The sequence below is a fragment of the Ziziphus jujuba genome, chromosome 5 (assembly GCF_031755915.1).
Source record: "Ziziphus jujuba cultivar Dongzao chromosome 5, ASM3175591v1".
Taxonomy (NCBI): domain Eukaryota; kingdom Viridiplantae; phylum Streptophyta; class Magnoliopsida; order Rosales; family Rhamnaceae; genus Ziziphus; species Ziziphus jujuba.
The window spans coordinates 2,268,234-2,289,242 of record NC_083383.1 but is presented as its reverse complement, the minus strand read 5'-3'; the positions used below and the strand labels follow the sequence as shown (position 1 = coordinate 2,289,242).

General features: G+C 31.8%; 3 protein-coding genes across 5 annotated transcripts; all 3 read right to left on the bottom strand.

The window, feature by feature from the left end:
- Positions 1-3,813: 3,813 nt before the first annotated feature.
- LOC107420373 (auxin-responsive protein IAA18) lies at positions 3,814-6,381 on the bottom strand. The gene is made up of 5 exons (XM_016029309.4): positions 5,508-6,381; positions 4,725-5,014; positions 4,460-4,622; positions 4,278-4,342; positions 3,814-4,118 (listed from the first exon to the last, which is right to left on the bottom strand). The coding sequence occupies exons 1-5, from the start codon at positions 5,984-5,986 to the stop codon at positions 4,054-4,056; spliced, it is 1,062 nt and encodes a 353-aa protein (XP_015884795.1). The 5' UTR covers positions 5,987-6,381; the 3' UTR covers positions 3,814-4,053.
- A 2,710-nt stretch (positions 6,382-9,091) lies between these two features.
- LOC107420383 (histidine-containing phosphotransfer protein 4) lies at positions 9,092-10,954 on the bottom strand. Its single transcript, XM_016029323.4, has 6 exons — positions 10,781-10,954; positions 10,003-10,136; positions 9,833-9,901; positions 9,651-9,722; positions 9,467-9,539; positions 9,092-9,364 (listed from the first exon to the last, which is right to left on the bottom strand). Exons 1-6 carry the CDS (start codon positions 10,838-10,840, stop codon positions 9,329-9,331), a joined length of 444 nt encoding a protein of 147 aa, XP_015884809.1. The 5' UTR covers positions 10,841-10,954; the 3' UTR covers positions 9,092-9,328.
- A 2,186-nt stretch (positions 10,955-13,140) lies between these two features.
- Positions 13,141-20,809, bottom strand: LOC107420362 (tryptophan--tRNA ligase, chloroplastic/mitochondrial). Of its 3 annotated transcripts, none has more exons than XR_007241733.2 (16): positions 20,651-20,809; positions 20,338-20,496; positions 19,527-19,614; positions 19,299-19,340; positions 18,685-18,774; positions 18,473-18,595; positions 17,970-18,041; positions 17,660-17,772; positions 17,511-17,532; positions 17,344-17,409; positions 16,648-16,704; positions 16,444-16,490; positions 16,174-16,255; positions 15,534-15,623; positions 14,594-14,916; positions 13,141-13,696 (listed from the first exon to the last, which is right to left on the bottom strand). XR_007241733.2 is itself a non-coding variant. In XM_048476486.2 (15 exons), the coding sequence occupies exons 1-15, from the start codon at positions 20,803-20,805 to the stop codon at positions 14,782-14,784; spliced, it is 1,341 nt and encodes a 446-aa protein (XP_048332443.1). In that variant the 5' UTR covers positions 20,806-20,809; the 3' UTR covers positions 14,416-14,781. The 3 variants fall into 3 exon arrangements, 1 of the variants encoding a protein (XP_048332443.1); XR_007241734.2 differs by having other exon boundaries at positions 13,141-13,687; XM_048476486.2 differs by lacking the exon at positions 13,141-13,696 and having other exon boundaries at positions 14,416-14,916.
- Positions 20,810-21,009: the final 200 nt, after the last annotated feature.

Here is a 21,009-nt window from a genome sequence, read left to right as displayed (position 1 = left end):
AAAAAAAAAAAGAAGATAACACAGAAGAAAAAAAAAAAAAAAGGTCTTTTTACTTACTGGGTTCTTATAAAGGTTTGGATTTTTTTTTGGTTTCTCTATTTCATGTACTTATAACTTTTTTTTTCTTTTCCCATCTCACTTTTCTATGTTTGTTTGTTTCCCGAAAAAGCTACAGAAATGAGAATTTGGATTTTTTTATTTTTATATTTTTTTGGCTATTTTGTTTGTTAACATAATCGAAAATTCAGCTTGGGTTGAGGAATTTTTTTGGCTGTTTTGGTTAATGAAGTTTGAAAGAAGTAAACAAAGCATGGTAGCATCATCTGGGAAACTTTCTTCATTCAAAGTTTTATGTACAGTCTTTTTCTTTCCTCTCCACTATTTTGATGCATTTTCTGGAAGAGTGGTAGAAAAAAAATTAAAAAACCAAACTAGGTGTTTTCATATTCTAGTTTTTCTTCTAGTGAACAATTATTCATATTATCTTGAATAGAATTTGTGACTTTTATTCTTCAAATGTGAAAACTAGTGTGTAGAATGGTCAGATTTATTTGTTTTATTGGCTTTGGGAAATTGTATTTATTGGTTGCAGCTGTGCAAAAAAGTTCCTTGTGGTTGTCTTTTATATATATATATATATATATATAATTTTCTGTTTTAAGGTATCCTAAAGCTTTATCTTTCTCTGCTTCTTCTTTTTCACTGTTATGTTACTTTGGTTCTTGTTCGTATTTATAACCTTCTCTTCTATTTTATTTCCCTTTTTGTACTGTTGTTTAGAATTTACTTTTAATTTGTTATACCACTGTACTGGGGCCTTTTTTTCTTCTTTTTATAGGACATTGTACATTTTCAATGATGGAATTTAGAGTGTTTTATTTTCATACAGAATTCTGAGAATTAGTAAAATATTTGGTTGAATCAGTATTATTCTATACAAAATTTTCCTTGGTTCTCTGGCTTTTTATTTTTAATTTTGTGTGGTGATGTTTATCTAGGCTCATAATCCGTGATACCGGATTTAATATTGTATAAATATTACACAATTGGTTCTCTTCTGAGTTTTTGTTTGAATTAGTAACAACTTTGCTATCAATTAATATCAGACACTATTTCACTGCTATTTCAGGAAGAAATATGCTTATGAGGTTTTACAACAAAGAACTAAACATATAAGTTAGGTGGTTAATTCATAAACAACATAATATCATTTTTACTTCTTTGTTTTTGTTACTTTCATTATGTTTATAAATGTATTTTTTTTCTTATATTAGCATTTTAAATGTAGAGATAATGATGGGTTTTGATGTTCATTTAACAAAGATAATTATGGATTTTGATGTAAAGATATCTAATTAACCATCTACAAAATGTGGCATGTTTATTAAAATTCCATTTTCCACAAACCCCTTATATGCAAGTCAATTCAAGCTTTTGGATAATTTTCACCTGTCGGAAAATTTTTCCTCCAAGCGAAAATCATTTTCCTCCTGTTGGAAAAATATTTACTCATGTCAGAAACTAATTTCCTACACTTGGAAAATCAATTTCTAATAGATTATTTAAATTAATATTGGAGTAAAAAAATTGAGAGTGGAGATAAAATATTATATAAGATGAAGATAGATTTAACAAAAAATGTATTGACTTTTTAAAATCAATAACCATTAAAAGAAAATAAAAAATGATATATATTTGTTTTTCTTTTCAAAATCATTTGGACATTTCATAAAATAATATGTAAACTAAATATTCAAAATCAACTCCAGAATGCCTCTTTTAATTTGGGATTAAATTCTTTAAAAAAAAAATTGCTAAATACATACTACACCATTATCACAACATAAATAAATCATTACCGTCGAGTAGAAAATATAATATCCAATATATGAAATAATTATCAAAAGATATTAAACCATTACATTAAATTAAAACTTCCTAATTAGAAGCATAAGATAATGGGTTCGTACATCTCTGCCTATAATGTCCAACACCACCGCATCGGTTATATCTACATCTAATAACATCTTCACCTTGAGATGGTATGCGTTGCATCCTCGGCCTACTGGCTCACCTACGTATCCATCTCGGTGGAAGAACAATGCGACTTGACATGTCATTCGGAGCATACCACTATTTTTCATTTAACACAGGATAAATGGACTCAGCATAAGCTGCACGATATGCATACATGGTGTAGTAATGAGAACATATGCCATAAGGAGTGATTTACGCTCTCTGCAAGCAGCAATACAATGATCAAAAGGATACATATAGTAATGAGAACACATGCCAAAGGCTGTTTGATGAACATTTCTAGATACATGTTCAACTTTCAAAATCACATTAACATACAATGGAGGCCGCATCATTGTCATCCCTCCATTCCTCACTTCTTGAAGAAAACATTTCACATCCCTATCACTGTGTATTTCTGTAGGATCCAACTTTTATGTACATTGTCTATATATCTATTTTAACTTTAGCAAATATTCATTTCGATCTATTTTAATATAATTGAAAATCTTATCCTCTAACTCCGATTTTGTGCATCTCTTACTGATGGAAACCATTATATTTTTACCATTTCGATACTCCTAATTACCACCATCATTTTGTACCAATTTTACATTGTATAAAACCGCAATTACAATATCATCATCTTTCATTTTACTACAAAATTAAATGAATAACGTTAAACTAAATTAATAAATATATAAAAATATGAATAATACTAAACAAACATATTAACTATCTTAAAAAAGTCGATTCTGTTTTTTTTTTTTTAGGCCAAATATAGCGTTTTTCTACTGGCGGAAAACTAGCAGAAAACTTGTGAAAACTGACAAACTGGAGGAAAATGGCGGAAGTTCATCTTTTTTGCCAATTTTCCTCCGATTTTACTAGTTTTCGTGATTTTTCATTTTTACATAATTTTTTTTCTATTTCCACACTATTATCATCTAAGTATCTTTAAACTCAAATACAACAACTCATAAACTAATTTATTACATACCCATGTTAAAAAAAAAACTTAAAAATTACAAAAGAGAGAAAATATGGGAATAAGAGAAAAACAGAAAAAAAAGTTTACCTAGCTTTAGCTTCAAAGGTGAGAAAATATAAGAAAAAAAGAGTGAGAGTAGATGAAATACCAAGAAAAACAAGCTCACCAGCAGATGAGATGCATGGAAGAGAGCAGATGAAATGCACGAGTGATTTGAGAAAGGAGGAAAAAAAAAAAGATAAAAGAAAATGTATTTTATAATTTTCAATTTAGCCAAGAATATTTTTATCCATAGTTGGCTAACTTTTTTTAAAAAAAAAAATTATTATTTTTCAAAAGTAGATTTAGGGTGGCTATTTTTTCAAAAAATCTTTAATATGATATCTAAAAAGTAAACACAAGCGTTTTTCTCCGAGGACCATTTTTTGATTCCCTTTTTGGGTTTTTGGTAATAATCTCTTTGATTCTGATATTATAAGATAATATTGGAAGACAAGGGGCCCAGATAAACTCTCAAAAGCTTCAGATGAAAGGCATGGTTTTTAGGAAAATCACGAAGTTAGGAACAAGTTTTTCTTCGTCGATCTAAGGAGGAAAATGAAGGATAGAACTAGAGGGTTTATAGAAAAATGGGTCTCCAACAACGCAGCAGCTGTCTTATATTGAATAAGAGGTATGCTTATGGTTTAGAAATGGTTTTTGTTAATTATCCTTGATAATTTTACCAAGATCGATCATGTTTATTTTATATAATATCAACAATCCTTAGAAGAATTTAGTCATATAATTTGAGATGTTATGCTTAATTAAGCATGAAAAAGCTTTTTAATAAAGAAATCATACATTACGAATACTAGTGTAATATTTACATATTAATATATAAGGTCATCACTCTCATTGCGTTGGCGGACTAAATTATTTTCTAAGAGATTTTCAGATATGAAATTACGAAAGAACCTAGAACTACAAGTTTGCTGTCCACCAAATATTAAGAGAATAATATTTGAAAATTAATTAATTAATTTGAGCTGCCTTGTCAGTCCTCATCAGCTCCCAATTTCAATTTCCATTGTAGCATCAAGTGGTGTCTTTTCATGCTCACTGCTACCAACTGAAAATACCAAAATACCCCAACTTCATTTAGTGAAACTCCTCCAACAAAATTTACCCCAAAAAATAAAAAATCCTCTAACAAAGCATAATATAAAAATTAATATTTAAATTCAAGCTTTTCCAATTTTATGTCTATATCAAGAGAAAGTAATCTCACGTCGTAGAGTAGAAATCTCTGAGCTCTTCAACACGCGCAGCCTCTTTGCTGTGGATACAAACATTCTGTCCCCAAAAAATAGAAAAAATAAAATAAAATAAATCAGTTAATTAACTAAGTAGAAGGAAAAAATCTAACAAGGAAACAATAATGGTAATTAATATATTTGTGAGAATGCTTACTGCCATGGGACATCACCGACAAGCATCCTGTCTCCTTCGTTATCTTCATAAACGAGAGTGTATTCTCCGTTTTCTTGTAACGAATTATTATCGCGAATTTGTTTGCTATCTGAATCTGATCCCAACTTGTTTTCCTTTTCACAGGCTGAGTAATCTCTTTGAGCTATATAATAACAATAACAATAATTCCATTAAATTAAAGTCAAATTTTCCAATATTAATTAATATTTAATTTTTGTTAGGCAAAATAAAAATGATTGATTACCTGCAAGAAGGCCTTGGAAGAGTTCGTCAATGGCGTAGGAGAGTTTCTGATAGCTATCATAGGCTTTGAGGTCCACTTTTCTACCAATAGGAACACCTTCCATATTGATCTTGACAAACATATGTTCATGCTCTGACCCTTCACGTTTTCCATCATTATTGGCTTCCATTGGTTTTGGTAATTCATCATCGTTAAGTGGTGTCGACTTTGAAAAACTGATGCTTCCAAGATTTTTCCTGAACGATCGGACTGGAGGCCACCCAACCACAGCTGGAGCACGTGCAACCACCCTGCTTTTTGTTTTAGAACCAATAAAAATTAATTAAAGAAAGATCTTCATCAATATTTAATTAATTAAACTTGAGAATTACTCTTTCCTAAAATAAGACAATTAAGTATTGCTCGTAGTGAGGGAAAATGCTTCATGCACGTTTATACTATAGATTTGGAGATCCGAAGAAAGAAAAAAGTTTGTGATCTATAGATGATCCATTATTAATTAATTACAAAGAAAAGAGGCATAGTTAAGCCTAAAGTATAAAATTATATATGCTTGGCAGAAACATGATTATTCATGACAAAACCAAAACACAAGTTTGTATTACATGCTCCAAATTAACAAGGCATCAATATCAGAGACTAAAAGTACAAATTTGAACCCAAAAAAAAATAATAATAATAAAAAAAAAATTCTTGTAAAGGGAGTGATTATGATCTATGATTCAACGTCTGGCCGGTATTAAATATTAACTGAAGATAAGAAATTAAAAGTAGCAAGAAAACCTTTTCTGGGAGCAACTGGGTGCAGCAGAATTGGGAAATTTGGAAGCAGTAGCAGGAGGACTCGAAAGCTTTGGCTGCTGTTGTTGGTGTTGTTGGTGCCACTGGGTCTCAGGCTGAAGAGTTAAAGATGGTAAAGAAGTATACGACCATTGAGCAGAACCAACTTCTTCCACTGTCATATTTTCAGAATAAGAGGAGAGATTTTGGCACTTGGAATCAGTACCCTTTTCGTTTGACATTAACCAATTAATTCTCTTCTCTTCTTCTTGTGGTTTAAATGCTTCTTGAAATACCCGTTTTGCTTCATGATTGTTGTTGTTGTTGCAAGCCTGCTGGGAGAGAAGAGATTGGTCTTCTCCTGGAGGACCAAGCCTCAGCTCCAGCTTCTTGTCTTCTGATAGTACGCCAGGGTTTCTAATTTTGCTCTTTGTTGAAACCCATTCTTTATTTTCAGGAACCAGATCATACAACTCAGCCATTCTCTCTTTACCGAGATAGGAAATTAGAAAGCGAGAGACTTTTTATACCAAGGAGAATAGTAAAATGGATGGATATGAAGTTTGCAAATGACCAAACCAGAAAAAAATGAAGACAAGAAAAGTTACTAGTGTATGATGAAGTTGGAATAATGGATATATATGGAGGCCTAGGTGAATATAATAGCTGCTTGTCTTTATATATAAAGACGGATATGGAGGGCATAGAGAAATGAAAGGAAAATGCTGAGAGACTCCCTTGCTTGTCTCAAAACCCACAGCACTAAAAACGATAATGTATAATTCAAAAGCAACTACAGTGAGACCCCAAGGAACGCGTAGATGGAAATTGTGGAGTTTTTGGTGGATGGAATTCGTAGTCACACATAATTCTGACACATGACGTATGACATAGCCGGCTTTCTTTCTTTCTTTCTTTCTTTTCTTTTATTCAAACACTTGGCATTACCTAATGCGTGTTTTGTGTGTGTATGTGTTGAGAGTTGAGACTGACAGTGCTACTGAGCCTGAGGGAGAGAAAAACAGAACATGTGTAGTGATATTCCTTTTCCTATGCCATATGCGTACAATAATGTCGGCATGTAAAAAGCCACATATATTATATTCCTTTTTTCAGTGTAAGTAGTAATATTTGCCAATTGAAATTATTAGATTCAAATTTTAAGAGATTATGAATATGTATGATAAAGTTTAATCAAGATCCTCAAGTAGCTTTGTTCTAAAGCTCTATAATTTATTGAATAGGCTTGATTGTAATATAAGCTAGCTCGTACATCCACGAAACTCTATTCCACAACGAGTCCAAGTGTTATCTTCATCCTACCGCACTGCCCTAGTCTTACCACCATATATATATTCCCCTCTTTCTCTCTCTCTCTCTCTCTCTCTCTCTATATATATATATATATATATATATAAATTTAATTCGTTTGATATCTATTAAGGCCTTCTCTTTCATTCGTTATTAAGTCCTTCAACTTGCATAGCAAAGCTAATTACACTAAGTCTTTGCTCTAGCTGTATATATTAGCATTTTTGTTGCATGCTTATATATAAGAAACAAATAAGTAACTAAACCAATGACTCAAGTTAGAGATTAATCATATGTAGCAGGTGTTAATTAAGAATATATACCTAATAAATAGAGGAAATACGTACAAAAAGCTGATCAGATATGGAAATGACGGAAGAGATAGTTGTCAGAAAGCTACGGGAAGGTGAAGATGAAACTTAAGGGAAAAGAATCTTCATGCAGTGCAAGCTATATCTCTCATTATTGGTGCCAGATCGATGTTTATTTCAACTCTAGTCAAATGCCGTTGACTTAGAAATTCGTTCAAACAACGACTCACTGCATTGTATATATGTAGCAGTCGCTACTACTTACTGCTAATTTGTTCGTTGGAATAACCTCAAAAAGTCACTATAATTGGTTTTCCACTAAGCGCCTGCGCACCCATTTATAGCACGCTTATATTTAAGCAGCATAGACTCAAAAATGTAGTTCAATAAGTCACTTAAATATTATAAAAATTTAATCAATTAGTGTCTGAAAGAGTAATTAATCATAGCAATTATACATTGAAGTCCTCGTTCGTATACGCTATCATGTAAGTATGATTTTACAAATCCATGTACTATGGGTTGATGGATTAGCTATCGCCTACCTTTTATTCCTTTAGGCTTATGTGGAGGCTTTTCATCTATTTTTTAAGTATATATATGTATATATTCAGTTTCTTCTTTCTAAAGAAGCAATTGAAATGTTCAGTGAATATTGGGGCATTGATCAAAGTCTTCATCATCATCATTGGCCTGAGCACCCTTTTTTTTTTTTTTTTTTTTTTTTTTTTAATCACCAATTTTAGTGGTGGACCCCTACATCCCACTTATTTTGTTATGATCATTGCCTTCAATCCTGATAAACCCAACTTCACTTTTTAGGAGCTCTTTTAGACCTTTTTGCTATCCTCTTTTCTCTTTTTAACCTTTCTCTTCTTGATTGTTATGATTATTGCTCTTTTTCCCGCTAACAAAAAACTCGGCCAATCCTGTACATATAAATGCACAAAAACACACTTTTGTTTTTTTTTAACAAAATTAATTCAATTATTTGTCTTGAATTATCTTGTACTTTGAATTGATGAAGATGAATCTTTTAAAGCATTCTACTAATATGAACTGAAATCCATAACCATGATTGTTATTATTACTATACAACTTAAATATTGATAAATTAGTACTTTTAGGTTTGGCCAAGTGGTAAAATCAATAAAAATGCATCTTTAAGTTTATTTTCAAATTTTAATTTGATGGTAATAAAAAAATAATAATATAGAGTTATTTTCTTCCATCAAGTGGAGAGCTGTGATGTAAATATCCCTCGTTTCTAGAGAGAGAACGAGACGACAACATACAAACCCCACTTTTTCTCCAAAAAGGAAAATGTAAACAGAGAAGTGTCTCTTTGCAGAGGTGCAAATTAAAGTTGGGAAAGAAAATAAAGATCAAATAATAACATAAAACAGGGATAGATATAATAATGAAGCACATTTATAGAAGGACTATAAATGCACAAAAACGTGCTTTTGATTTTTTAACAAAATTAATTCAATTATATGCCTTGAATTGCCTTGTACTTTGAATTGATGAAATGAATCTTTTAAAGCATTTTACTAATCTGAACTGAAATCCATAACCATGATTGTTATTATTACTATACAACTAAAACATTGATAAATTAGTACCTTTAGATTTGGTTAAGTGCTAAAATCAATGAAGATACATTTTTAGGTTTGTTTTCAAATTTTAATTTGATGCTAAAATCATTGATAGTATATTTCCAATTCAATGCTCAAATTTTGACCAGGATAAAAATTCCCCTTTCATAATAAAAAAATAATAATATGGAGTCATTTTCTTCCATCAAGTGGAGAGCTGTGACATAAATATCTCTCGTTTCTAGAGAGAGAAGGAGAGGACAACATACAAACCCCACTTTTTCTCCAAAAAGAAAAATGTAAACAGAGAATTGTCTCTTTGCAGAGGTGCAAATTAAAGTTGGGAAAGAAAAAAAAGATCGAATAATAATATAAAACAGGAATAGATATAATAATGGAGCACATTTATAGAAGGACTACATTCGCATGATTATTATAAGTTGTAGACTTTATAATGAAGCATAAAATCCGTTGTCAATTAAGACTAGATATATCTGCAAATTCCTTCAACTTAAGAAGTAGTTACTGTTTGATTCTATTACAGCAGGAGACCACATGCACAATAGTATTCAAAGTCGTCTCTCTTTACCATCCACTTGATCACTTACCCAGTCTGTGCTAGTCCAGCTTGCCTTCTCAACTACAAGCACAAGAAACATACATAAGGAACAAAGTAGGCTTAATTAATACTCACCCAAACCGAGACATATATACAGATTTATATATATATATATATATATACCTGAAAATAAGTCTCAAGCTGGATCCTCAAAGTCTCATGCTCTTGTTTCACTTTCTGAAATGCCCTGATGCATCTGTAAGATCAAAAATCATAATTTCAATCTTTAAAATTGATCACTAGCAAAAAGGAGAGAGTGCCCTCTCCATATTGTGTGTGTGTGTGTGTGTATATATATGCAGTTTACCCATCAGTATTTCCTGCCAAACAGTATTCCTTAAATTGTGTGCATTCCCTCTTGACCTTTATAGCTCCGATGCTGCAAGGAATTTGGAGTAAAAGAAGGGATGAAAATGGGTGACAAATGCAGTTTCTAATGAATTTAATTATAGTAAATAACATTTTATAATCATTTTAATTGTACTCTACCTAGAGGTACTACCCCTGAATTGGTGCATGTAATTCTCCAGTTTTCCAAAATCAATAGGTCTAGTTATCCTGCATGGAAGTCAAAGATGGCGAAAATGATCATGATCATTCGAAATATGTCATAGCATGTGTAGACGCGAATAGAAATTACGGTGTCAGTTTTTACTTACAGTGCCTGTTCTATGTTATGGAACAGTCTTGCCGAGTCTTTATAGAAGAGAGTTACAATTTCCTCCACAAAATTTGGGTTGGCATCGTCTTGCAAATCCTCCAATTGAAGGAATTGTTGCTCGTCAAGGTATTCCTGCAACATTCCATTCCATAAATACACCGTGAACCCAATAAGATGGGAGTGGTCCTTTCTTTAATTCTATCACATCTTTGATTATTCTAATCCTACACCAAACATCCAAAACTTGGCCTGGATGTCTATAAGTCCACTGGTATGGGTATGGTCCAAATCTAAATGGCTCCCGGAACAGGCCCAAGATAAGTCCATGCAACGGAAGAAGACCTTTTAACTCCTTTTGTTTTGATATGATACGCGGGATAATATATACATATATATTATATTTAAAAAATATAAAATAAATTTAAATAAAATAAAATAAAAAAAACTACTCTTATTCCTAGATTAAATTAGTGTCACGGCTCAAATTTTGTTTGCGTTCAGCAATTTTTCCAAAATGAAGAGGAAAAGGAAAAAAACTACTGGAAGAAAGTTCATGAAACATTCTTTTTGTTCATTAACATCGTCGCACCACCCCCAAACAAAATCCAATAACAACAACAAATGAACAAAAATAAATATTGTAATATATAGCTGCCATGCCTATGAAAGTCAACCACATTTTCGTGGAAACATGAAACAAACATTCCTAGAATTCATGTTACATATGTGAATTCAAGAGTGTAACGGGGTTGTAGTGCAAAAAAAATATGTGGAACCTGTTCAATGAGGGACCTCCTCATAAGGGAAACCTGGCGTTGTAAGGGATTTCTATCCATCTCTAGTTGAAGTGGCGGCAAAATTGCATGAAGTTAAATAGAAGAAGATAATGACAGTCAAAAAAAAAAAAAAAGAAAAAAAAAAAAGAAGGTCTCTGAAAAGCAGCAAGGGAAACTTGATAGGCTTTTAATTTATATGATAAAGCTTCACAGTAAGCAGAGGTTTATATAGTGGCATATGGAGGACAGAGATGGCAAAAAGGAAGGAAAAAAATCAAGGGTGTACGTGTCACGAATATATTTCATACTTGTCTATCTACTTTAATGTTGGAAGATATTCATGAAGATGCATATAAAATTTGTCGCACAAAAAATCCATATATTAAAAAAAAAATGTTTTTTCAATTGGTAAATTATTTTGAAAATGGAAGGCTTCTGGAATTGTCTTTCAATATTGAAAAGCATGAAAGAAATGAAAATACTTTATGTAAGAGGAAAACAGTTGTAGGAAAAAAAAAAAAAAAGAAATCTCGGCATGTTTTCTGCAAGCTTAAATTCGTGGACCACAGAGCCAACGATGATTCTATCTACTAATTCAAATAATTGAAGAGTAGCAGAATTTACAGTACACTTGGCACATTTTGTCTGTTCAACTAGATTACTTAAAAACCAAAACCAAATGTGAAGACTCAAAACCAAACACCGCCTAAGGCTAAGAGGTAAAGAAAAAAATAAAATAAAATAATGTTAGCTATTCGATCCCTTCTCTTCTTCTCTTTCCTTCTTTGTCTACTTTATTTGTATTTTGTTTATTTATATCAACTCTACTTGTTTGAAGGTGCAGAATTTTAAAAAGTATAGAAAAAATCTTAATCATTTTCCCGTTAAATTAACCTTTTTAAAGTGAAATTTTATGTATGAAAGTTGGATCCTATACACGAGATGACCGTGAATCAAATGTGATCTACTGTAATTAGTGTTCTAAAAGATAGAAAAAAGCATCATCTAGACACGCCTAGACATAATACTTTTAGATAATATCTCGCATGATAATAAGGCTTAAAAAAAACAGCACCTAAGTGCTAAAAGGCTCCAATTTTTTTGTTCAAAGTTTTTTTTTTTCTAAGATTATTTTTTAAAAACTGTTAAGAAACAATTAATAAAAAATTAAAAATTAAAAATATTGTTAAAAAATAGAAACTTTTTTAAGAATAAGTTTTTTTTTTCTTAAACAAAAAAAAAAAAATGAACATGATGAATAAGAAAAAGAGGAGTAATAAATTAGAGACTCCACTAGCAAGTGATGCTAGTAATGTACATTATGGATTGCCGAAAGTTGTGATGATAATAAAATAGAAAATGATATGTTACCACCTAAAAAAAATTCTAGAAATATTCAAATTGAAATTAGGAAGCCCAAGGAAATGATTTTGTATCGGATGATATGGAAAATGAGTTGGATAAAGATGTAGATATTGAATTGGAATCTGATAAAGAATTGGACAAGAGTTAGATTATGATAATAGTTAAAATATACATTAATTTATGAATTATTAAATACTTGTAGGTTTGTAATATATATGTTTTGAAATTAATCTGTTGTTAAAAACTTAAAAAACATGAATTTCCATAAATCTATTATAATCAATTATATGCTAATTTATATTTATTGCACATACAAAAATAATATAAACTTATATATACTTTTAATATTTAAAATATAAATTATTTTATTTATTTAATAGCCTTATAATAATTAAAATAATAATATAATTGTGAAATATCTTTTTACGCCTAGATTTTTCCTAAAGTCTAGGGATTTCTCCTAAGTATGTCTAGACTCATAAAGTTTAAAATTTAATCTTGTCATCTTACGACGCATTATGCCTTTTAGAACACTAACTATAACGGTGTTAATTAGTGACAATTAAAATTTATTAAACTTATTAATTAACCATAAATATGAAAAATAAATTACTAAAATAAAAATTAAAAACTAACATAATTTCATTTTCAAATTGTCTTTTGTTCACTGTTTTTGTTTTAATTAAACAAAAAATAAAACAAAAACAAAGACCAAACACATATAAACGGCACTCTATTAATTTTATTTATTAGTTTAGGATACACAGTTGAAAATGAGTCGACGAAAATAAAGCTTTCTCTTTCACCCAGGGCAGGACGCAAGGCAGGACGCCGCGGGAGCGTGGCGCAATGAGAATGCCCGTGAGAGCATCAGAGCTGCCACGACGCTGGAACGATCAGAATCTTGTGGGCAAGCTACGTGTCGATAAGAGCACCTCTCAGAATCGCATTTATTTATGACGTGTTTATTCCAACTTTTTCCTTTTTTTTTCCTATTTACTTGACATTATTATTATTATTATTATTATTATTATTGTTATTGTTATTTTATTTTCTATGGGTTTTCAGGGCTCTGGAGTACAAAAAATAGAATATAATATTCCTTTGAGGATTTTGACCAACGTAGGTAATTTAAGTTTTAAATCAAAATAGGAAAACAGCATGCTGATGATTCCCCATAAATAAAACAAATTAAATGAGAATTTGATTCCTAGCTAAGTGGGAGTACAAACAGAAAAGGACAAATGAACAGTAACAACTCGGAAGGCTCACCATAAATTCCATTTCTTACCCTCGACCTTGCAAAATGATTCTGATCAACAGGCAATAACCAAGACCAGAAAAAATTTGAAAATATCAGTGCGGCAAGTTAATATGGATCAACTAAATAACAGTTTGTCCACTTCAACAATTCTATAGCTTTCAATTAGAAGGCATTGATTAAAAGAAGGAAATTAAAAAATATATATAAATTTCTGATAAGAGCAAGAATACGAGCTTCTAGGTTAGCAAGAGTGATCCTCATCATGTCTTCTCTGACGTCTGCATTTTCTGAAAAAACAAAATGTTAAAAGGAAGAAAGAAGAGTGCCAGAGACAACATGCATCCTTTATTCGCCTACCACATGCTTGAGAGTGGAGAAGGAAGAGGAAGAATAGGAAAGAAAAGGTTTACAGAGAACCATTGACCTCCTCCTGTCCCTGTCCGTTAGTTTCTCGCAGATGCGTGGTCACAATTTCTCTTTTATAAAGGAGAGAAAGGCCATGGCTCGATGGAATTGGATGAGAATATGAATTTATGTTTTTTCCAATCATTGGAAGGATTATTATTCTATCTTACCTATCAGCGTCTCCTATGTCGATAGGAATCCCACCGTGGACATGATATGATAAACCCTACCTATAATCTATATGCTTATATGATCTTCCAATAATATACAATTAACTACCATACTCTCAAATAACTCGCGGCAAATCACGAATGATTCGATTCAATGTCTCTTGTATCTAATTGATGAAAAATAGAAATTGGCAGAAGAAGAAGACAATTACTCTAGATATTCACTTCATGATCAGAATGAAACAAGAAGTATTCCATTGGATGATCATAATATCTGTGCCTTTCCATTTCATTAAAAGGGTATAACATATGACATCAAATCAGATGAATGGAACCTATAGTGAAGTAAATAGCATGTTAGCTTTTCACTAGGTTTCAACTAAGGTCCTTCCTAGCAAAGATATTTTAATAGCGTATCAGTAGCAGTGAGATTTTAGTCTTGTGAAACTTTCCAACGGTAATATAGAAGATAGTTAATGATTCAAGGTAGACAAAGTAAAATAATAATATGCACGTACCAACAATAGATAGTAACTTTATATTACACTAAAGGAGGGTAAATTTACCAAGTTCAGTGAAAAATAGCTTAAATAAGGAATAAAACTGCACCTCTCTGGATGAAGGAAGCTGTACCAATGAATTTGTGGGGCCTCCCAATAATTATCTTTTCCTCTCCTCAAGAATGTGCTTATGGTTATGCCTCAAGAATTGTGGGCAACGATGGATCCTCCAAAAGTTTAATGTTACTGTCTTAATGGTCTTTCTCACATCAATGCTTCCTGCAGCATCGGTTCTGCTCATTTTCGCAAGAATCCCATTGCCTGGTAGACATTATTAAGAGTAGCATCTGCTATATCTGCAGCCTTGACAGCTCCATCAGCCAAAATTCTATCCAAATAAGCTGAATCAGATATTATTTCCTCATAACGAACCTGCAAAAAGTAGAAACCCAGCTGATTGGTGGAAATATAATATAAAAACATAGTTGATGATGGAGACAGAAAAATAATTGAACAACAAATGATAAAATCAAATTAAAAGTCGCGAGTGGCTTTGGGGCAGATAAACAACATGATAGGGCAATAGATATTAAACAAATATTCGATAGAAAATATACATGCCGATGCTACAAGCATATGCACATAACACGGAGAAAAAGAATAATAGATTAGGCTTCTGTTGATCTGCATGTTATAAAGTAAAACAAGATGTGTAGTTTCTTGATTGGATGATAATTGTAGAAACCAGAAAAAAATAAAATAAGAAAATCATTGTTTAAGGTACACATTTCAGGCTCTCCAACATAATCAGATGCCCCCGATTAAGGAACCCATATTCTCCATTTACAAGAAATGGACATACTTCTGACATTTAATGCTAAGACTTTATGCATAACATTACTCATAAGTGTGACAGTGTGCAGGACATTAAACGTAAGTCACGACACTGAAATAGCATATTAAACATCAAATACAAATATCACCATATTGTCATAGGATGTAAAATGGGTTTTGCAACCAAGAAAGGAGTCGGTATTAGAAGTTAAAACCTGAATGGGATGCAGATGATCAACCAAGGCATCAGTTAGTAGGGATTTAAATGAGCCCCAGTTCATATCTTGGCACTCCTGTGAAACCTCCTGTGGCAACGAATGATTCATTGGAAAAGCTGAATGCAAAATATCTTCGAGTATAATATCATAGTTGATAGATAATCAATCATCAAATTTCAGCAGCAAACTTTTCACAAGAAAAATGCATATTGACTTAAATAAGGCATCAAAGAGAAAATATGATGTAAGAAAATCATATAGTTCCACAAATTTGATAGACTATAACTTATAGCAAGTTCTGGTTTATCAATGCCTAAGAGGAACCAAAGTTTACACATTTGGTACATAAATATTATGATGAAACTCTTAGCATGAAATATTATCAATTAAATCATTCAAGAATATGGATGCAGATCTACTTCCATCACGCTTTGAGTATGGGAACAATTTTTCATTTTTTCCAGGTAGTTTTAGGGATACAAAAGAAATAAATATTAGTCATTTCATATAAAGTATTATTTGTCAACAGATCTAACAGATGCATATCTATGTCTTGCATGTACTATTAAGAAAGCTAAAATCAGCAGTAGACACTACAAGCACGAAAAGGACTGAAGTTTCATAAGTATTTAAATACCTCTTTTGTCCTTCCTGAAATGAGCTGATATATTGAAAGAAGATTGTTGCACTCCGGTCTTTCAGGATTGTCAAATTCTAGGCTGTATCCAGGGGAGGAAAAAAAAAAAATCACATGTAGCACATAAAAGATCTTAATCAGACCTTACAATGAAAAATTATACTATAGAAAGAAGCAAAAATGGAATGTAATTCCAAAATTGTAAACTAGAAAATAGCGGATGCAGGAGAAACTTCAAGAGATTAGAAACAAAAAAAGATAGATCTTAACCCAGGAAACGAGTCAGTTTTGCAACGCTTTATCTTGTTTGCTATAACCTACAAGAAAAGCAAGCCAACTGAGAGCAAGTTGAAGGAGAACAAAAAGAAACAGCAAGCCAGAAAGCAGGCATGGTTCATATGTCAAATAAAATGATAAAATATAATGATAGAAGTTCAAGAAACAAGGACACTTAAAGCATGTCTCTGTACTCACATCTTTTGGATCAAGAAGATTGATCCGAGACTGATCAGAAGGGGCAGACTTCGACATCTATAAATTGAACCACCAAAAGATGCCAGTAAGTATCAAAAGAAACCTTTTTCCTTAAAGCTTCTGACAGATACAATATTAAATAATATATACTTATTTTTCCGTGAACTCAACCTTGTTATGGCTCCAAATCTAAATAACCATAAAGGTAGCGAAGTTTCATAAAGTTGTATCTCCGCAATGCAAGGAATACCAATGGAAATTTCCATTTAAAGAATACTGAGAAACAACATTATGCTGCTTAAATCTTCCAAACTTTCAAAGTGTTACATGATTCTGATTTGTGCATAAAATTTGTTCCTTTTCCATATCAAATTAATAGTTAATACATTAAAAGATTGTTTCTGTCAACTTATGTGGAGGCTATCAAGGATTTTCCAAAAGTAATACAAGCCCAGAAACTGATAATCACCAAAACAAACATCATCTGGTCAACCTTATAGAAAAAGAATAAGATGGGAAATAAAAATGGGGATACATATTCTGATTTATTATCTAATAGGTAAACCTTTTAATATAATACCCACCAAAATCCCATCACATTCCTTTATTACAATAAAAGTGAGGAATCCAACATGTATTATTCTGCTTTTAGAAGCATAAAACTCAAAAGTAAAAATAAAATAAAAACCACAAAACCTTGGAAAGACCATCAGTGAGTGACATCACTCGGGCGCCAGCTGGTGGTATAAGGGGCTCAGGAACCTACACCAAGAAACAAACTAAGAAAATAATTCTTTTCATTGCTTCAGTTGTTTGATGGGTTCAAGAAAAGGGTTTCAGCCATATCAAGAAAGAAAATCCACCTTAAAAATAGCACCTCCTCTCCTGTAACCAAAATATAAAATAGGAAAGATGAAAATTTTTAATGTATAAACAGAAATGAGGCTAGACATGATAATTTTGATTATAGTTAAGTAAATATTTCCAAATTCTAAGTTGTATTCCTTCTCACCCTCCTAATTTCTTCCACTTCCTTCCACCATAAAAATTGTTAACACGCTCAGCCAGCTCACGTGTCAACTCCAGGTGCTGCTTCTGATCCTCTCCAACTGGGACAAAGTCAGACTGCAGAGGAATGCTGCAAATTATAAGGATTATGTATAATAAAGTAATGTACCATGAACAGAGTTTTGTAGGCACATAAAGAACCACTAAATAAGAACCATTTTGTATTCAGAAGCAAACTAGATAATGAATTCCAAAATATGGAATCACATTATCTCATTTAATAAGGCTGATAAAGCTAAGGTTTGAAAGACTACCTGATACAACAGAATATCAGAAGCCATCAGAACAGGGTAAGTCAAAAGAGCAACTCCAACATTTTCATCTCCCTATAAATCCAGAACCAACAAAATCAATTCATTTGACTAAGAGACTTGTACACAGAAAAACCAGAACCAAGGATAATAAAATTTACACAATTTTCAAAACATAAGAAGAGCATGATAAAGCTAAATGTAAGTCTAGTATAACAAAGAAACAAACATCAGTCTAATGACGAACAACTACCATAATAAGGAACAGTGGTAACTGAAATCAAGAGGTATAAACTGCTGGGAAACAAAACAAAATATTTTGCTTACGAAAATAACTTATTATTACAAACAGAGGAAAGAAGCCAGTGAAGTTGATTTTCTCTCGCTGTTATGAACCAGAGGACAGGACTATAAACATCTTTGCACAAGGAGCATAATCAAATGCATGTGTAACAATTCAGTTACAAGGATTACAAGTGATACCCAAAATCAAAAGATAAACGCACCGCCTTGCGTGATTTCTCTTTAAACTGAATCATTCTGTTAAGCCAACCAACAGGTGTTACACAACTTAATAACCACATCAACTCTACATGGGCTCTAACATGAGATTGCAGAAAAACAGAAGCCTGCATGCACAAAATCATAAAATCAAACATCCAGCACAATTATAATCTTGTAGATAACATCAAAAAAGGATGAATCACTGTCTCCAGACCTTGGAGGTGTCCACTCCACAGGCCAAATAAATAGCTGCGGTGTCCCTTGTTGCCTTTGATAATTTTTGTGCATCATATGGCAATGTAATCTGAAACGAAGAGAAAAGTCTGCAGAATTTAGTATTCACAAATCCACAAAGGAAGGGGCAAGAATTACACGACTAGTATATTTTAGTATCCCAATCAAAAACAAATTTCCTTTGTTAATTTACTTATCATTCTTATTTTCTTTCTTTCTTTTTCTTTTTTTTTTTAAATATATATATATATATACACATATAATTCATTTATTTGCCCCATTCTTGAAAAGTAAAGTCTCTACATTAAACTTTGCTCAATTGACACCTTATATCAAAAATATTTAAAAGCAGCCGTTACATTTTTTTCAGATTCGAGTTGATTTGTACTTTCTATGGACTTTTTGGTGGCAAATTACTTGAAATTCTTATTTGACTTGGTATGCTTAGGGAAGACTCAGGGCAATCAATCTGAATAAAACAAAAGGAATGGTTTCAGTCAAATCAAGGGACCAGAGAGAATGAATAAAAACAAAAAGTCCGCAAACCAAATAAGCAAAGCCATCTCACTACTAAAGAATACATGTAAAGCATACCGCATGGAGATCCACGATGAAAAAAAGAGTATCATAAGTATTCTGCAAAATGAAAAACCACATTTTGAATTACAGATCATGTGTAACAACAAAATGAGAGTAGTTTAACCATTTACATTGATTCTGGCAAATTTCTATTTTATTGATCTGATTGTATCTTTCTGAAAAAAACCAAGCTTGATGTTGAAACCTGATTTACATGCCTTTGACTTAGAAAATAACTGCTACCTGAAGTGAAACCCAATTTTTTATTGCACCAAGATAATTTCCCAAATGGACAGATCCTGTTGGCTGGACTCCAGACACAATCCTTTTCCTGTAAATGGAAGATTTCAGTGAGATAGAAGGACTAAAGAAATTATGAAATATCGCTGTGATATTGAATCCAAAGAAGTATGTTCTCAAGCTATCAATAGAAATCGACCTGGTTTCATTTCCTTTCTCTAACTTATACTTCCATTTCAAATCTTACAGCACACTGAAAAAGTATCAGATATCATTCTATTGCTTAACAAAACAATAAGTTGTAGCTTTGGCCTTTCAGGGATAAAATTACAGAAAATATTGAACATCAAATTTCCAATAGGGCGATTGATGCTAATTGCCATTATTTGAAAAACAGCAAGACAATTGGATTATTGATAAAAGAGGTGAAAACGTGTTCAATCATCTTCCTCCTAAGCCTGAAGGTCTATCAACCATAACCTATTTGCTTGATTATTTTTTTTTTTTAAATATATATATATATATATATATATATAAGCATGGGAATCAATTTAGAATGTATATTTATTTTAGCAATTAAAAAAAATGTAGCTGCATTTCTTTTGTTAGCCGAGCAAAGAATTACAATTAAATACAAAATTATTATGAAGTCAATCAAAATAAAAATTAAAACTATAAAAAAAAATCTATAAAAAAAGAAAAATAACAACGTCATCAAACTTAACAAACAACACCCAAGGAGATTATCAATTAACAAAAAAAAAGAAGTAATGTATATATGAAAGACTGAGAATCTAGCGACGGCAGAGATTACTTTACAGAATTCGAAGAATTTTCTGAAACTGCAGGTTCGGCAAGCGAAACGCTACAAATGCTTCGAAAGCCCTCGCTATTCCGTCCACCTACATGCTTGCGCAGAGGTAATGAAGCAGCTGGTTTTTTCCTGTACTTGCTTCCGTATCCACAGCACGACCTGCTCCAAAATCACACCCCCCCCCCCCCAACCAAACACAAAAAAAAAAAAAAAAAAAAAAAAGAACGTGAAAACATATTATCTGAATTTGTTTGGCGAAATAGGCAGAGATTTTCTATTACATTGAGACCACAGAGAGAGAGAGAGATAGTACGTTGACGAAGCGAGCCGTGGAGAAGAATTTGAGAGGGTGAGTAAGTGAGAGAAGACTGAGCGACTCATTTTCTTCCACTTTCTCTGCGTTTGCGGCAATATAATGTTTAACTTATCCCCCACACTTGGGCGGGGAGCTAGGCAACATAGATACATATTCACACGAAATCGCTATTTTTACTGTAATTATTTATTATTTTTTTAATGGCAGCAGCTAATTACAAAAATAACTATTTTTCGTACGAAGCTAATATCAAACCTTTCTTGTATTAACTTTGTTTTTTTTTTCAAAAAAAAAAAAAATTAAGAAAACCTCGTTGTTATTTTAAGAAATGGTTAATATTTTCTATTATTATACGT